Source organism: Spinacia oleracea, chromosome 6 (genome assembly GCF_020520425.1).
Source record: "Spinacia oleracea cultivar Varoflay chromosome 6, BTI_SOV_V1, whole genome shotgun sequence".
Classification (NCBI taxonomy): domain Eukaryota; kingdom Viridiplantae; phylum Streptophyta; class Magnoliopsida; order Caryophyllales; family Amaranthaceae; genus Spinacia; species Spinacia oleracea.
In genome coordinates this window covers 32,117,227-32,134,477 of record NC_079492.1, presented here as the reverse complement: position 1 = coordinate 32,134,477, position 17,251 = coordinate 32,117,227, and the positions used below count along the sequence as shown (strand labels likewise).

General features: G+C 36.9%; 1 protein-coding gene across 1 annotated transcript; it reads left to right on the top strand.

Annotated features, from left to right (window-relative positions):
- The first annotated feature begins 1,950 nt into the window (after positions 1 to 1,950).
- On the top strand, positions 1,951 to 17,022 carry LOC110805254 (receptor-like protein 4). The gene is made up of 9 exons (XM_022010855.2): positions 1,951 to 2,416; positions 3,380 to 4,438; positions 5,257 to 5,404; positions 13,759 to 13,830; positions 14,096 to 14,167; positions 14,917 to 14,988; positions 15,067 to 15,144; positions 15,227 to 15,408; positions 16,316 to 17,022. The coding sequence occupies exons 1-9, from the start codon at positions 2,344 to 2,346 to the stop codon at positions 16,429 to 16,431; spliced, it is 1,872 nt and encodes a 623-aa protein (XP_021866547.1). The 5' UTR covers positions 1,951 to 2,343; the 3' UTR covers positions 16,432 to 17,022.
- The last annotated feature ends 229 nt before the right edge of the window (positions 17,023 to 17,251 follow it).

Below are 17,251 nucleotides of genomic sequence, written 5' to 3'. Positions count from 1 at the left end.
CACATACTAGTATATACATATTTTAAAGGAAAATTAAATTCTAATAATCCAACCTTTGCCCGGTAATCCATTAACAGTCCCACCTATGAGGTATTCCTAGCTGATCCAACCTTTGGTACCCATTTTCTTTTAACAAACCCTTTTACCGGTTACCTGAAAGAAAAAGTCAACCAACTTATAATTGACTCAATTAAGCTTGCGTGGCATTTTCTTTTTTTAATTTTTATGCTGACTGGGAAATAACCCTTCATTTTCCTCCCTTTCCCTCTTAATATCTGATATCCATAACCATGTCTAAGTGTTGGAAATTCGATAATACTGGTAAAATAAAAAATCCGAAGTTCTGGAACTTCAATTACCCTTTCAAGCGCAAGAATCACCTCATCAAACCTCCCTAAACTGCAGTAAACCGCAACAACAACATGAAGACTCATCGCCAAATCCAATTCGGTTCCCCTTCAACCGCACATCTCCCGAACGATCTAGACGCCCGAACCGCAAAATCCAGAGCCTTAACCGGGCTATCCCCAAAAACAATAGTGTCTCTAGCAAGTTTGAGGAGAAACGGACCTAGATCTGGGTTGTCGAGGGAGGATTCATCTAAGTTGAGGGGTAGTTTTTGCGGGTCGGGTTTTCTCTTCCCGGAGGACCGGTCAGGGGAGGGTTTAGCCCGAGAGGTAGAGGGGGAAGGGGAGGGAGTGCGTCTTGGTGCTGGAGATGAGGAGTTAGAGGCGGGACCCGGTGGAGGGGCGGATCTGGCTGGTGGGAGTGGTGGTTTCTGCGGTGGAGAGAGAAAGTGTTGGTGGTGGATTTTTAGCTGAGACTAAGCCTGACATTGTTGTTTGTTTGACAGGAGTGTGGGAGGAGAGAGAAAGGGGGAGAAGTTGGAGGAATAAGATGAAGAATAAGTTGTTTTGTTGGTGGTGAAAGGTGAGTGATGCGAGTTAGGATGTAAATGAAAGCAAGCGAACTTACCGAAGGTTAGAGGAGAAGGATGAAGGTGAGAGAAAGAGAAAAGAAAACCAATTTTTATGGGAGTTTTTGGGGTAAATTGATGTGGAGTAGAAGAGATCTGGGCAAAATATTTTTGGGCAAATTGTCGTGTGAGCAAGAGCAGAGAAGGAAATGATTTATTTTTGTTTTGAGAATGGGAGAGACGAAGAACACAGAAGGAAAATGAAAAAGACGAAGTTTAAAAGAAAGAAACCTGCAAAAATCACAACGGTCAATGCCACGTAGGATATGTGACCTGAATTAGCAGGTTGCCATTTAAAAGGGTTTGTTAAAAGAAAATGGGTACTAAAGGTTGGATCAGCTAGGAATACCTCATAGGTGGGACTGTTAATAGATTAACGGGCAAATGTTGGATTATTAGAATTTAATTTTCCTATTTTAAAATGAATCTTGAAAATGAATACAAATATACACTAATAATTATTTCCAATAATATTTATAATCAACCATTAATTTTAAGTAAAATACATGAAAAATGTGCATCTTTCACTTTGATGTACCTTCTCACATTTTCCTATATCCATACTCAATTTCTCATGTAGCAAAGCACATGCATTAACAAACATCATTTTCATAATTATTGCATGCATAAAACATAAATTTATCCCACCGATTTTGGTATTACGTTTATTCACAAGTTAATTAGTTTGTCCTTTTTCTATGATCTTCCAAACTCGTTAAAAAAATATACTTCATACAAAAGTTCACCTAACTCACTAACTAAACCTTACCGATAAACACAAATAAAACTGTAGTTAAATCCAAATAGCCATTAAAATTAGGTATGAAAATGCGTCTCAAAAGAAAAATTAATACCCGTGTCAACCAACCCGATCTAACCCAACCGGTTTAACCAGTCTGAACACAACTTCTACATCCCACTAATGAGTAGTAATGGCCAATAAATAGCCCTATAAATGTCTTAGGGAATAGGGACCTCCATCCAAGTATCCAACGAAGAACCGTCGAAATTAAATAAAATTAGCTCCTTTCAGTCCTTCGCAATCCTTTTCATTCACGGGTCAAAAGGAATTTTGGACACAAAGACACAAACCAAAAACTATGTCATAAATCCTTGACTTCCTCCACTCAAAGTAAAGATAAATTGATAAAATATTCACAAAATTCTGCCCATTAACTCCTTTATACCGGCATCCACGTTCATCAACACTCTCTTCCTTCAATCAATCAACCAAATCCAAAAAGAAGAAGAAACAACCCACAAAAATGTGTACATATTTTGAGATTTAGAAATGTGGGTAATGAAGGTTTACCAGAAATAGCAGAGAAATTAAGAGTCGTTGGACATTTTTTTGATGCTTGTTCACAATGCTTATTAGCCGTCTGCTTGTTCTTTTGCTCCTCATCTTCCTTTCTACTTGTTCAATTTCTCAAGCAAAAGGTTAACTTTCTCCTCCTCACACTTTTTCACATGGTATTGATTTTCCCAAGTAAAAGTCTTGCAGCGTTTTTTTTTTTTTTTGCTGATTTCATGCATGCAAGGTTCCATTTTTGTCTATTTTTTAATGGGTATTTTACCAATTTTGGGTTTGATGGAGTAAAATTTACTTAATTGCTTGATGGGTTTTCATTTTGACTTTAGTTTAAGAGTAGTATAGATCTAAATACTTGGCTAATCAAATTGGTATTAGGTAATTTGATCAAATTTGGTGTTGTTAGTGAAGGGCACATTGATTTTCATTGAGAAATTGGGAATTTGGAGTAGGATTAATGCTTGATAGATGGGGTTTCTGCTAGATTTGTGCATTTTTTTGGGTGCTTGCAGTTGCGGTTGTTTTTATTTTTGCTCTGTTTTTCTAAATTGGGAGGATGAAATTTGGCAAAAAGAAAAAAAAAACCCCGGCAAGATTGCTGATTTTAGTTGCTCATTTGGTTGCTGATTTAGTTGCTCATTTTATATAGAAAAACCTACTGACTGTGCACGGTCCAATGCAATTCGCATCGAGTCCAGTACTTTGATAACTTTTGTTATTGATCACTTACACTCGGTGAAGCAAAATGCAGTTGTCCAATTGATTATCAAGTATCTCTTTTCGGGTGAACTTATTGTAATTAGATGAACAACTAAAATTATTGTGTATGATTGTCTGGTTTTTGAACTGGTGTTGGTGATAGAGTTTATGCCATGTAGACCTCCTATTTCAATGTACATGAATGAACTAGTATGTTTTTATGTAGGATGAAACACTATGTTCTAAGCCTCTAAGGTAAGATGGAATGAACTAGGTTATGCTTTAGTTAACCACAAACTTAATTAAAAAGCTATACCTGTCCTGAAAATTGATGTTGAACATGTTCTTACTTGCTGTTAAATGATATTTTGGAACATTATTATAAATTTCAGGGCCATATGCTTTGAGAATAAGCTGTGGATCAAGGAGGGACGTCCGCTCTCCGCCAACTAATACACTGTGGTACAAAGATTTTGCCTATACGGGAGGAATACCTGCCAACGCTACACGGACTAGTTTTATTACCCCTCCACTATCCACCCTTCGTTATTTCCCTTTATCCGAGGGCCCAGAAAACTGTTACAATATTAATCGCGTGCCTAGTGGACATTATCTTGTGAGGATATTTTATGGTTTGGTAGATGATCCGAACTTTGACAACGAGCCTTTGTTTGATGTTTCTGTAGAGGGAACTCTGGTGGATTCTTTGAGCGCTGGATGGAGTAATCATGATGATGAGCGTTCGTTTACTGAAACCATTGTCTTTCTTACTGATGGTACTGTATCTCTTTGTTTCCACAGTACGGGTCATGGTAATCCAGCAATTCTCTCTATTGAAATCCAACAGGTGAATGACAATGCTTACAATTTTGGCGCACAATTTGGCAAAGGATCAATTCTAAAAACAGTCAACAGGTTTAGCAGTGGGCAAGGGAGGGCAAAGTTTGGTGAAGACTATGGGGGTGACCCGTGGGGTGGGGATAGGTTTTGGAATGCACTGCCAACTTTTGGCCAAAGTTCTGATAAGCCTATATCTATCGAGAGTCGTATCAAGAAAAGTTCAATTGCTCCAAACTTTTATCCACAAGGTCTTTACCAATCAGCTTTAGTTAGCACTGATGTTGATCCTGAGTTAACTTATACAATGGATGTGGAGCCTAATAGTAATTACTCCATTTGGTTACATTTTGCTGAGATTGATCCTTCCATCACCAAAGCAGGACAAAGGGTCTTTCATATTTTGATAAATGGTGATGTTGCATTCAAAGCAGTAGATGTTGTTAAAATGAGTGGGGATGTGAAAACTGCATTAGTATTGAATACAACTGTTCCAATCGATGGTCGGACTTTGACAATCATTTTGAAGCCCATCAATGGAAGTCATGCGATAATCAGTGCCATTGAAGTTTTCCTGGTTCTTGCAGCTGAAGCAAAAACTTCAAGTGCTGAAGGTACATGTGCCGACATTTCATTTGGCTTCTCTCCTTAAGATTTGACCTTGCCTTGATTATGTTTTTTATTTTGATAATTTCTGCCTATGGTGGATCGGTAGGTGATATTACCATCTAACACTTGTAACTGACGGTTTTAATTCTGCAAATGATGGTAAAAAAGACTCAAAATGGCCTTCTAGTTACTTATTTATATTTTATGGGAAACAAAATGAGTATTTTAAAGATTTGCTGCACAAATCCAACTTCTCTGTTTGGTGAGGAATTTTTCACTGATGGATTTTTAGCCTCTCAAACTAAGTTTAGCTTTTCATACATGAGTGACTTTAGGTTGCTGCAAGAAGCACATTATTCCTGGTAGTGATTTATTGTACCCAAATCATGTTGTGGCCAGAATCTGTTTTGCTGCCATCTATTTCAAATTAGCTTGCATGTGCTAAATTTAGACAGCCTTCATTGTAGACTGAAAAAGAAATATGTGCTGTAAAAATAAAATATTTACCTCAGAAAGACAGAAACTTAATGTTTCCTTCTTTCCACATTAATGGGTTGTTGTGCATGAGGAACTAAACTATATATCTCCTCCGTTTCAGCATTCCCTGGTTGAAGATAATATCTAGGGTTTTATATTTCTCCAACTTGGTTTGAGGAGATTTTAGGTGGAGCAACTGTTTTCGTACTTTAGTCTTCAGTACATTATTGCAAAACCATGAAAATGAGGAAGCATTTTCAGCATTTTTTTCATATATCTGCTAACGTCTTCTTTTGGTGAACACTAATGCATACATCTCTAAAATGACCTTTTCTATTTCCCTCAGTTAGTGCTTTGCAATCACTTAAAAAGGCAATGCAACTTCCTCGTCGTCTTGGGTGGAATGGTGATCCATGTGTCCCACAGCAACATCCGTGGAGTGGAGCAGATTGCCGTTATGATAGTGCTAAAAAAAGATGGTACATTGACGGACTGTAAGTTCCACTCCCAATTTGGATATATTCAACAACATTTGTTTGTTTTCGGGCCTCACATTTTAGTTAAATTGCATGTGCTATCTTGCAAAGAAGCTACAAACTAGTAACTACCATTGTTTAAAAAAGCGCTCTTAAAGCTCGCTTAAGCGCTAAAGCTCGAAGCTCTAGGGCAAAGGGCTTAATTAGGTCTGAGCGAAGCGTTTGTGAAAAAGCGCACCGAAGCGCACTTAAGCGCATGAAGCGCAAAAAGCGTATGAAGCGCGCTTTTTTGAGCTTCATTGAAATTCTTCTTTTTTAAAAAAAAATTCACGTTAAAAGCTTTTTTTTATACGTTGTTATTGTCTATTGGACCACATACTATTAATCCTTAACAATAGAAAGTGGATATTACATGATAAACACTATGTTATATGCTTTATTTTGTTAAAACAAGGAGCAATACGGAAGAAAATCTGATGTTTATGTGTTTTTGTGGTTATTTTAGTAAGATATATATTCATAACGGTAAAGAAACCTAGAATTCTTAAAAAGTGCGCTTCACTTCGATGAAGCTCGCGCTTTATGCCTAAGCTCTAGGACTCATATCGCTTTAGTGCGCTTTGCGCTTTTTTAAACACTCTAACTACAATACAATTATATAGAATAAAATGTAGTAGTACCTCGCATGCCATATTTTTGAGGTTCACCTCCCAACGGTAGTGGTTATATCTCCCACCATATGACAAATTTGGAAGTTGCGGTCCAGTTTTACCTCTACTGCTCTATCAACAATTATCACAGTGTAACTCCACTAGTGCTACCCAATAACAGTGTTCAGTATTAGGTTTTTTTAGATTTTTTGTATTCCTATCTCAATTAGTGAATTTGGCTATCGCACTTGAATTTAACCCCAAAATAAATCTAGGTAGAGAATGATTGCCAGACAGTGTATCATGGCTAAGCTTCTGGCAAAGCACTATACTCAAACTCTAGATAGATCATAGCTAACCAATCTGTCAAAATTATGGGATTGAGAGTGGGAGATGAGAGAATGCCATTGTTGCTCTGTGAGAGCTCAGGCTTGAGTGAGATAATTCTTTGATTGCTACATGGTGTAAATGTTTATTACGAGCTAATGTGTTTTTGTTGGATGCTAATTATTAGATCAACTAATCTATTTATACTACTAATTACATTAATACAATCTAACCAACTACCCATCCTATAAAGCAGAACAACTAACCATCCTAAATTTAAGGAAGAACGTAACAAACTTAGTCAACAAGACTGTTAATTGCTATGCAATCTCCAACACCTCCCTCAAACTAGAAAGGTTGGAAATCATTCCAGTTTGAACTTCTTGACACATCCAAATTACCAGAGTTTAGTAAATAAAACAGCTGCCATGGCTTGAGCTAAACTGAGTTTCTGTGTCTTGGACTGAGCTTTGAATATAAACTGATGATCACAGTATGACTGAAGTGCTTTAAGTTGAGGAAATTTGCTTGATGCTGATCTGAACCACATACCTAAACCATTGCAATCAGTGGCGGGTCCAAGAATTTAGAAAAAGAAAATCGGACCAAAAAAATATATACACCAAGAAATTTTTTTGGGCCAAATAATATTTAAATCGTAAATCTGTCCACATTTTATTAGTCATTGATACACTAGCTCACTCTTTGATATTGATATTTTGGCATAGGCTATGAGAAATAATTTTAACTGTTTATTGTTATTGTGTTGCTTGGTCCATTTTTATTTATTTATTCACCAAATTGTTTGGTGAAACATAATTTGTTGATTGAACAAGAATAAGTGAGTACAATTTTTAAGTCAATTCGTATACAGTTATACATTCTTTATTGATTCTAAATTAACATGTCCATAAAAATAATACGTACTATGTAAATCATAGTAATTTGATGTACACATGAGGAAACAATTAAAACTAATGTGATGAATCAAGGATCAATATAATTGTTAGGCATGAATGGGAAGTTAAAAAAAGTTGGAGAAAAATGTTAGGTGATCAATCAAAAAGACAAGTATTAAAATCAAGCAAATCAACCAACTTTGAGAGGTCTAATATCCTCCAGCAATCTTGGAAGGGTTGAAGAACATTCCAAGCTTGGAGAAGTAGAATATTGTAAACAAATCATAGAATTGTGATGGGATAGGTGTTGGAATTGTTCCTCCAATATTATGCTTCGAAAGAAGGAAATGTTCTTTTGTCTCATGGTGATAAAAAACACATTTCCTACATTTTTTTATATATATACCACTACTCTATAATGATTTATTAGAAGACAGGAGAGGTGGGTCTAGTAACCATACACGCGCGCGCGCTCACTGGGCGAGAGCGCGGGTGGGGCCCTTTTTACTACCCGTTATAATTTTTTGTCGCATAATCAGTGCGTGATTTACGTAATGGCTAATTGATTACTTTGGCGATTTTGTTCATGTCAAATAAAATCTTCATGATTTCTTGCTTCAATTATGAAAGCAATCAAGGACTAATTGATTGCTTCGGTTTTTAGCTAGTCGTTTTTCCTATATAATTCTCACCTTCCATCCAAAAAAGATACACATAGAAAATGAAATCATAAAAGGCATTGCTTAAGGGTGTTCTCCATATGATTCTTCATCGTACGGTTGGAGTTGTGTATCCCTGGTGTTGGTTGCTAGTAGTCCTCGTGTACTTAGCGGGTCAAATTCGACTTTACGACAGTGATTGGTGTCACGCCCCACGACATTGTTATAAATATGCCCGTTCTAATTTCTGTTGTTATTAGTTATAGTTCCTACAATCTAATTCCCCCACATGATTCAAAAGAACAAAGGCTTGAATATGAAAGATGTTATGGGCAATGGATACTTAGTTTTACAAGTATCAATGTCTTGTGGACTTGAATTGATACCTAGTCCATACTAATAAGTCATACAACCATATTAAATGGAATTATCCTTGAATCCTTCATGTAGATTGTAGTAACACATCATCCCACTAAAATTTTCTCAAAACAAGAAGTGTCCTCGTGAATTTTGATAGTTGGTGTCCCACAAAGTCTTGGTTTTTTTTCATGAACGCTCTAGAGGTCCTAAGCCAATGGACCCCATAGGGGGTTTGGCGTAGCCCCCACATTCATGTAGGTAAGTTCAACAGGTTTATACTATCATAAGCTAGGATGCTCGGACTCGGGTACGGGTGTCGGACCCGGGTAAGGGGTCCAAGTGTCGGACACGAGAAACTCAAAAAATCAAGGACTCGGGGACACGTTTTGAAAGGGTCCGAAACTTGTATTTGGACTCGGGGACATGGCAATGCAAAACAAAATAAAGATTTTTTATTTTTTATTTGCAGATTTCTTTTAAAAAAGTACTGGTTATTTGTTTTTTTAAATATACACAATTTAAGTATTATGGAGGAGTAGGTGAGAAGTCAAACTCCTTAGTTAGATAAAGATACCATACTTTATTGCTGATATTAAATAAAGTAAAAAACAGAAAAAGATGCATAATAAAAGGACTCAAGAGTCAAGAATACCCCACCAAAAGAGGTAGAATAACCAGTAATGAATATCACGTCACTTTCTTCCACTACCCAACCCCACATAAAAAGATAAAAACAGAAAATCAGAACCAGGACAATGTCGCATTTTTTTTTCAAAATAAAAGGTCGAAGTTAAGGAGAAGACAGCCACCCTTCGCCGGAGAAGAAAACCAACAACTCGGTGGTTCCGATCTACTCGGCTTTTCTGGCCGAACAAAAGCCCTAAGGTTTCGGCTCTTGATTTGTTGTTTTCTTCCTTCAATTTTAGATCTAGGGTTTGTGAGTGTCGAGTCCACTTTCTCTCCGGTGGGTCCGATCCGGATTCCGTGTCCGCACGCGGGTCAAGTCGTGTCGACACCGGTACGTAGGGGTGGTGAGCCGAGTCCGCACGCGGGTCAAGTCGTGTCGACACCGGTACGTAGGGGTGGTGAGCCGAGTCCGAGCATCCTAGATCATAAGCCACCTCAATAGGCTATGAACTTATTAAGTGCTTTGGCTCAACCTTACACATGTGACAATAAAAGAAATACTACATCACTTTATTAATAGGAATGGTAGTAGTATACAAAACATGAGTTTTTTTTTACTTCGTTTGACCCGTTGAACTTAGGTTTCCCTAAGATGATCCATCACAATTCACTCCTCAATAGGCTTTAAACCCATTCCTTGTGCTTTTTCGTACTCCTTGAACATCTCCTCGCTAGAACAAATGTGGCAAGTGTATCAAACATCCATTTTGTCATGTTTCTTACCAAGTTCACTTCCGACACCACAACAACAATGACCTCTTCTTCAACAAGGTTGACTTGAGCTTCGTTCTCCCTTGCTTTGTTGTTCGGTCCATGTCCTTGTCTACAATCTTTTGCAATATGCCCGAACTTACCACAAGTGAAGACAGTTTCCTTTTAATTACCTATTTCCTTGAAGTTGTTGCTGCCTTGTCTGGTCCCATGAAGTTGATTAGGACCTTTGCCTTTAGAACCTTTGTTATAACCTGCATTTTTAGATTCAACAAGGTTAGCAGTAAAAGATGAATGATCATGAGATTCCCCTTTGGCTTGAATGCGATTCTGCTCTTCTATGTTGATCCCATAAACTAACTCTTGGAAGGTGAAATCCTTTTGTTTGTTTATTTCATGGAATGAACATAATTTGCCAAGAGGGAGGTAACTTTCAAGAAGACAATTAGCTTGAAACTGATTACAGATCTTCATCCCTTCAACAATAATATAAGCACATAGGTTCTCATACTCATGGACTTGATCTAAAACAGGCTTATCGTCGGTCATACGAAAATTTAACCAACGAGTACAAGCATACTTCTTAGTTCCAATATCAGACATAGGTTCTCATACTCATGGACTTGATCTAAAACAGGCTTATCATCAGTCATACAAAAATTTAACCAACGAGTATAAGCATACTTCTTAGTCCTAAAATCATCAGTACCATACTTACACTTCAAAGCATTCCAAATATCCTTTGTATTCTTTGACTTACTAAATCATGTATAAAAAAGTAGTCATATAATCAACAACATACCACGACAGGTCTTATTATTCTTATCAAAATCCCTAATAGAATTCACAGTCAACGAGGAAAGTATAGTCTACCCCAATTTGACCCAAGAAATTCATTTTATCAGACCACATCCTATAGTTTTTCCCATCAAAATGTTATTTTCGACATATCATGAATGAAAGCATGGATGAGGAAATAGGTGTAGCAGTAGGGATGTTATCAACCATAATTCACGAATACAAAAAATCCAACGTTAGATTGTAGGAACTATGACCAATTCATTCATTATCATTACCCCATTGCCTCAAAGAGGCTCCCGCAAGAGCGGGGTAAGGGGGGGTCGGGTGTACGCAACCCAAAAGCGATAACGGGACAACTACAGGACGACCATCTCCTACTTCATGGAAAGGAAGCAAAGAGGTTTTAGGAACTATGACCAATAACAAGAGAAATTAGAACGAGGTTATCTGTAATAATGTTGTGGCGTGACACCAATCACTGTCCTAAAGTCAAATTTGCCCTCTAAGTACACGCGGACCAGTAGCAACCGACCTAGGGATACACGACTCCGACCCTTCGGTGTACGGCGAAGAATCGGATTGACAAAAGCAATGTTGTGTTTTCATTTTCAGAGAAGATGAAGAAGCTATTTTTCTATGTGTACCTTTTCTGGATGGACGGTGAGAATTATATAGGAAAAACAGCTAGCCAAAAAACTGAAGCAATCAATTAGTCCTTAATTGCCTTCGTAACTGAAGCAAGAAATCAGGAAGATTTTATTTGACAGAAACAAAATCGTCAAAACAATCAATTGGTCGTTACGTAAATCACGCACTGACTATACGACCAAAAATTGTAGTAAAAGGGGCCTCACCCGCGGATAAAACTGGCTTCAAAGAGTCACAACAGAACTGATCAATTAGAACAAATGAATTTGATCACAGAAAAGCCAGAATACCAATCTAACTCTTGGAAATTTAACCGGGGATATTTTGATGGTAACCAAGAAGAACAAACAGAATGCAAGCATAAATGAACAACTATTCAGCTTGCGGGAAACCAGATGGAATTTGAGGATTAAGAGAGAAATTTTAAGGAACATATGTAAGTCGTGTAAGTAGGAAGTTTTTTTAAGTCAAGGCTTTGAATTCACTAACCAACAACCACCAAATCACAATTTGAATGGCAACAATTTACCCAAAACACATCAATTCCCACCAAAGTCTGCAGACTTGCTGAGTATCTCAAACAACTGTAACACACCAGCTCAAACAAAGAAGAAAAACAGGCCATACCAGAGGTTCGAGAACTGAATGAAGATGAACAGAGATCAAGAGGGTTTATTGGTTGAAGAAGACTAGTAGTCAGCTATCACAAAACCAAAGAAGAACTATGAGACCATGAACTATAACGCCTAGAAGTACACCATAGCACTTCCATATCGTAGGAGACTATCCACAATAACACATAATACTGCCAGAACAATTTAGCTGTAGCTGCTGTCTCGCTCGCTTGGGAACAAATTGCAGAGAACCAGAATTAGAAGTAATATCAGAATCCTTGAACTTTCTTGGCAAACAATACCCACAGCAAACAGAAAGAGCACGATTTGACCTTCATGATACCTGGGATAGAATTGTAGAAAACCCACAGAACTCCCAAGACATCAATAATCAGCCTTAATTTCAACACCTCAACTTCAAGAAATGATTACCGACACATAATTATTCCCTAATCAAAAAAAGTTCTATGTAGTTATCAACTCTCCAATCAAAGAATCATTTAATCAACAACAATCCGAAAAATTATGACGGAAACAAGAGGAGAAATATGGAATATCAACTAATGATAGAAAAAATTGGATCTTGCCAAATTAGCGAAGAACATCAGCTCCAATTAACAGAACTTTACGAAAAACCAGAAAACAACCATCAATTTGCAAAACTCGACCTCGCGGAAGAACATCATAAACCGTCCAAAAGAACTGATTGAAGAGGACACAAGCAAAACTTCCAGAAAATTGGAGAAACCAACTTTGTTGTCTGCGGCAGACTTACGAGACCATGAACGAGTTTGCCAAAACAACCACCTCTTATGGAAAATTTTAGAGAATACTTGATATTCTCGTTGATGCAATCTAGATAAAATCGAGCAAATTTTCAAGAATCGAAGTCAAAAGTTCGAAGGAGCTTCTTGATTCCGGCTATTCGAATGAAGGTGGAAAATTTCACTAAACATTGATGAAAAACGAAAATTCTGGTCAGAAATTGTTGAAACATAGCCTTCCCATACAACACTTGTGAATGAACTCCCACGACTCCCACGGATGAGAGAGTTAATCACTCTATAAGGCTAGAGTTACTCCCCTTATTGCCATATGGTTTTGAGGTGGAACCTCCTCTAACTTGTGAAGTGGACTCTCTCTTGATGACTTGTGCGGCTCTAGCCCATAACTAACAAAGTCCGATCCAAAAAAACGAACCAATCAAAAATCTCGTCGTTGATTGCAGGAGATAAGGAAAAAGGTTCTAGAAGAATTTTCCAAAAATCAATTGAAAATTTGACAGATAATCAAGAATTACAGTTGGCAGAATATGATTGTTGGCATCTAAAGAAAAATCTAAAACGAAAATCAATCAAATAACAGGAGTTTCTATCTTGTGCTCTAAATTTTACCCCTCGACACAGTTTAAAACAAAAGAATTCAAATGGCATGGCCTAGTTTTAAAGTTGTGTTTGGTTGACCCATTTAACCACCCATCTTTATCAGTGCATCTCTTCCAAAGGTGGATTTTAGATTCCATCTGGCACTAGCAAGGTGTCGCCTGTTGTTGCAAGGAGGTAACATGTGGTTGACAGGGAGAGGGAAATTTTGGTTATTTATATTCTCTCCAACTTTTTGCTTCCGTTTTTCTGTAGCTTAATGCAAGTAAAAATGCCATTAGTTTAGTTGGTTGCCTGTATAAGATTTATCTAACCCTAAGGGTTGTTCTCATACAACATCTATATACTTCAAGACTTAATAACTTATAATCTATCTAATCCTAATTAAGGGGTTGTTCTAATACAATATGTATGTTTGTGTGATCAATGTTTGTGTGAGCAACTGCACATGAATGCGCGGCGTGCCTTATTTTTCAGTGTTTGCGTGTGTGTGTGTGGTGCCAAGAAGCCTTTGAAGTAGAAAATGTAATATTTTTTTCCTAGATTAGTATCTCCAGTAGAGAATGATCATATCATATTGATGAAATTACTTTCTCCTTTTTAGTGATCAAATTTATCTTTTCTGCATTTTCAGTGGTCTTGACAATCAGGGTTTGCATGGTTTCCTCCCTCGAGATATATCAAAGCTGAGTCATCTGCAGAGCATGTAAGTAGCTGGCGACTATAATAGCAGGGCTCTTCTTGCTGATAATTGATGAATCACCTCATAATGGAAAAATGAGTTTTTTGTATAAATTTGTTTTCAATATTGTTTTTGAAGGAAATTTGTATTCAATGTGTTGTCTTTTTATGCTTTGAAATTCTCTCTTGCCTTGGGTAAATTAATAGTTCAACCTTTTGTGGCATAAAAACTTTTGAAAAAATCCAAAACACACTAACTTGTTTTAATGGGGTTTTTGATGTGTTGACAGTAACCTTAGTGGAAACAGCATTCATGGATCTATTCCGTCAAGCCTGGGGTCCATTACCACCTTGGAAATTTTGTAAGTATCTTGCATATATTTTAACTAATTTTGTAATTTCACTGCCCTTAATATCAGATATTATGGCATACTCTTTTCACTATCCTCACCCTTTCCATTCTCTGTCACTGATTCTTTGTGCTGTACAAAATGATGTATGAACAGCTTACTTATACAACCAACATTACTCCTAACACATGCTAGTGCTTGAAATGCTGCCCATATTCATTTGCCTTCATGGATCTAACATGCATATTTTCAGTTGGGTGTTAACTTTTTTTAAATGTTTGGATCTCATGTAAATTTATCAAACAATTTATTTATAAGCTAAAGATGTCAACCAAAAACCTTTGCAACATAGACCTAGGGCTTCTTTAAGGGTCTTGATGAAGGGCTGGAGAAAATATTCAACCATTATCCTCACACCACACCACCTCTCTTATCTTGTGCAAGTCGCAAAGCCTATCTTCGTGAAAATTGATCTTGTTTATCTCAAGCTAAGAAACTAGATTGTTTTCGGCTGTTTAAAAAGAAACAAGAATGAAAGCTGAAATTTTTTGCGTACAAATTTGAGAAATCAGCAAATGAGTGTGACAAACAAAATGAAAAGATAAGACATGCTGCTTCATCTAGTTGAATCCTGATTATGGTTTTATTATATCCTGAAACATACAATTCATAATTTTGTCAACATTATCCAAACATGGAACTAAAGATCCGAAGTTTTTTTCAAGTGGATACCTGAATTGACACATATATACTTATGGCAGGGATGTTTCTTACAATTTTCTGAACGGCTCGATTCCAGACACTCTTGGACAGTTACATTCATTACAAATACTGTAAGACAAAAAATGAACCGTTTTGGCATGTTAATTTTATTGCCGTCGACAAGACTGATAAATGTATTCATTATGCAGAAATCTCAATGGAAACAAGCTGTCAGGAAGAGTTCCAGCTGCTCTTGGTGAAAGATTGTTACACAGAGCCAGCTTCAAGTATGTTTGTTATGTCATTTTTGCAATTAACATGATACATTCTTTGTTATGTAGCAAGAACAACTAAATTGGTTTTCTGCAGTTTTACTGATAATGCAGGACTTTGTGGTATACCAGGCCTGCGTACATGTGGGCCTCATCTTTCTCCTGGCGCTAAAGTAGGCATTGCCCTTGCTGTGTTCATAGCATTACTTTTGATTGTTGGATGTTCAATCATTTGGTGGAAAAGGCGGCAGAATATCCTCAGGGCTCAGAAATTGGCTGGTAAGAAAACCCATAGGAAAAGTTCCCTTTTAAGGTTGTTACCTATGTTCTTACTAAGTGATTTGAGTCCATTTGACAGCAAACATAAGTTCATTCTATATGTGTATGTGTAGCGGCCCGTTTGGTAGCCGGCCTTAAACGGTGTCAATGAGAATGAATTTGTATGTAAATTTTTAAGGAAAATGAATATTCATTCCCGTGGTAATGCTAGTTCACTCAAAATTATCTCTTTTTCTTTATAAATTTTCATTACCATCCATTACCATTAGGCAGTGGTATTAGGTGAGAATGCAAATTAATGAAGAAAAGCATCAAGTTTGAGACAAAATTTCATTACCATGGACATCTTGATGTTAATTTCTTGCGAAATACTTCCTCTGTTCATTTTTACTTGCAACGCTTATCACTTTCACGCATGTCAATGCACAACTTTGATCATTAATATATTTAATTATCTTTAAGCAAAAATTATAAAAAGTTAATATTTTGAAAATACAAATTAAGACGAATCTAACAAGATCCCACATGACTATATTTTATCTTACGTATAAATCACCAACAATGGTCAAAGTATAATATGTGAATAGTGTAGAAATCACAAACGTTGCGAGTTTTAAAAATCGGAGGAAGTAACACTTAGATTTATTCTCATTCCCACCATTTATTACCGGCTATATTTGTTCCATAGTTTGATAAGAAACAAGTTAGGTAAATTGTATGGTAGCCCCAAATGAGGCAGCTAAGTGCCTAGGTGTAGCAAAAAGAAGCGGACATATTTTTCTTTTTGATGTAGGAGTATATAGGAGGATTAGTTATTGTTTTGGGAACATAATTTTCATTGTCAAGTTTCTTATGCTTTTACGTAGTTATATTGATGAATTTTCTGTTTCATTTTCTGTTTGAACAGCTAGAGAAGCACCCTATGCAAAGAAGCGAACCCAATTTTCGCGGGATGTGCAAATGACAATACATAATCAAAGTTCTAGGACTGCTTCTGAGAATGGCCCTATATTGTTATCTTGAATAGCAGGGTAGCAGTGTTCCTGGACCTGATACAGGTAATTTATCCATTCTTCTGCAAAGAAATTCAGAGATATGAAGCGGCAGCTTTGTTGTTCCGATAAAACCGGCAGCCATATTTTTCGAAGCAGCTCTGCTCTGAGAACCTTTCAACTGGGAGAGCTTATCGAGAAATATCGATATCTGGTGAACATTGTAAATTTGGAGCATCTTGTATATTTCTTCATTTCATTCTTCCCATGGTTTTTGGCAGAGCAAGTGTAACACTATAGAAAATGTGATAGGTATAGCAATCTTCAGAAAGAAAATAGTTGGAGACGGGACGGGACGTTACGTTCGTTCCTCTCGAGCTAAAGTTCTTGAAGTGTCATTCGATACGAAATAGATCGGCTTTACGGAGCAGGAACGTGTAGTAGTACTTTCCTTGTATAATTCACAGCCTCAAGGGAAGATTTTGATGATTGTTTTGTAGGATAGTTTAAAAATAAACATGTTCTCATAGTCTATAATTGTAGGATCAAAGCCCTTCAAGAAATTTTGATGAGTTAATTGCTTACACAACTGCAGTAAGATCGATCAATTTGTTTCGGGTCATTTTGGGTCACTCCCACTTTGGATCGGGTATACTAACATCGTCAAATTGGGTTTGGTCCGGATCAAGAGCTCGAGTTAATTTCGGTTGGGGTCATATCAGGCCAGTTCACATCGAATTGGACCTTTTTGGGTTAGACTGTTAATATCATATGACCGGGACAATTAAATACTACCTCTGTTTTTTAATATTTGCACTATTTAGATTTTTTGACACTATTTACTTATTTTA

Bases quoted from the DNA above. Each gene is read 5' to 3' on its own strand.
- LOC110805254 (XM_022010855.2), top strand. From the start codon at position 2,344: ATGCTTATTAGCCGTCTGCTTGTTCTTTTGCTCCTCATCTTCCTTTCT. The intron at 5,405-13,758 runs GTAAGTTCCACT...CTGCATTTTCAG, and splicing joins AGATGGTACATTGACGGACT to TGGTCTTGACAATCAGGGTT. The intron at 13,831-14,095 runs GTAAGTAGCTGG...ATGTGTTGACAG, and splicing joins CTGAGTCATCTGCAGAGCAT to TAACCTTAGTGGAAACAGCA.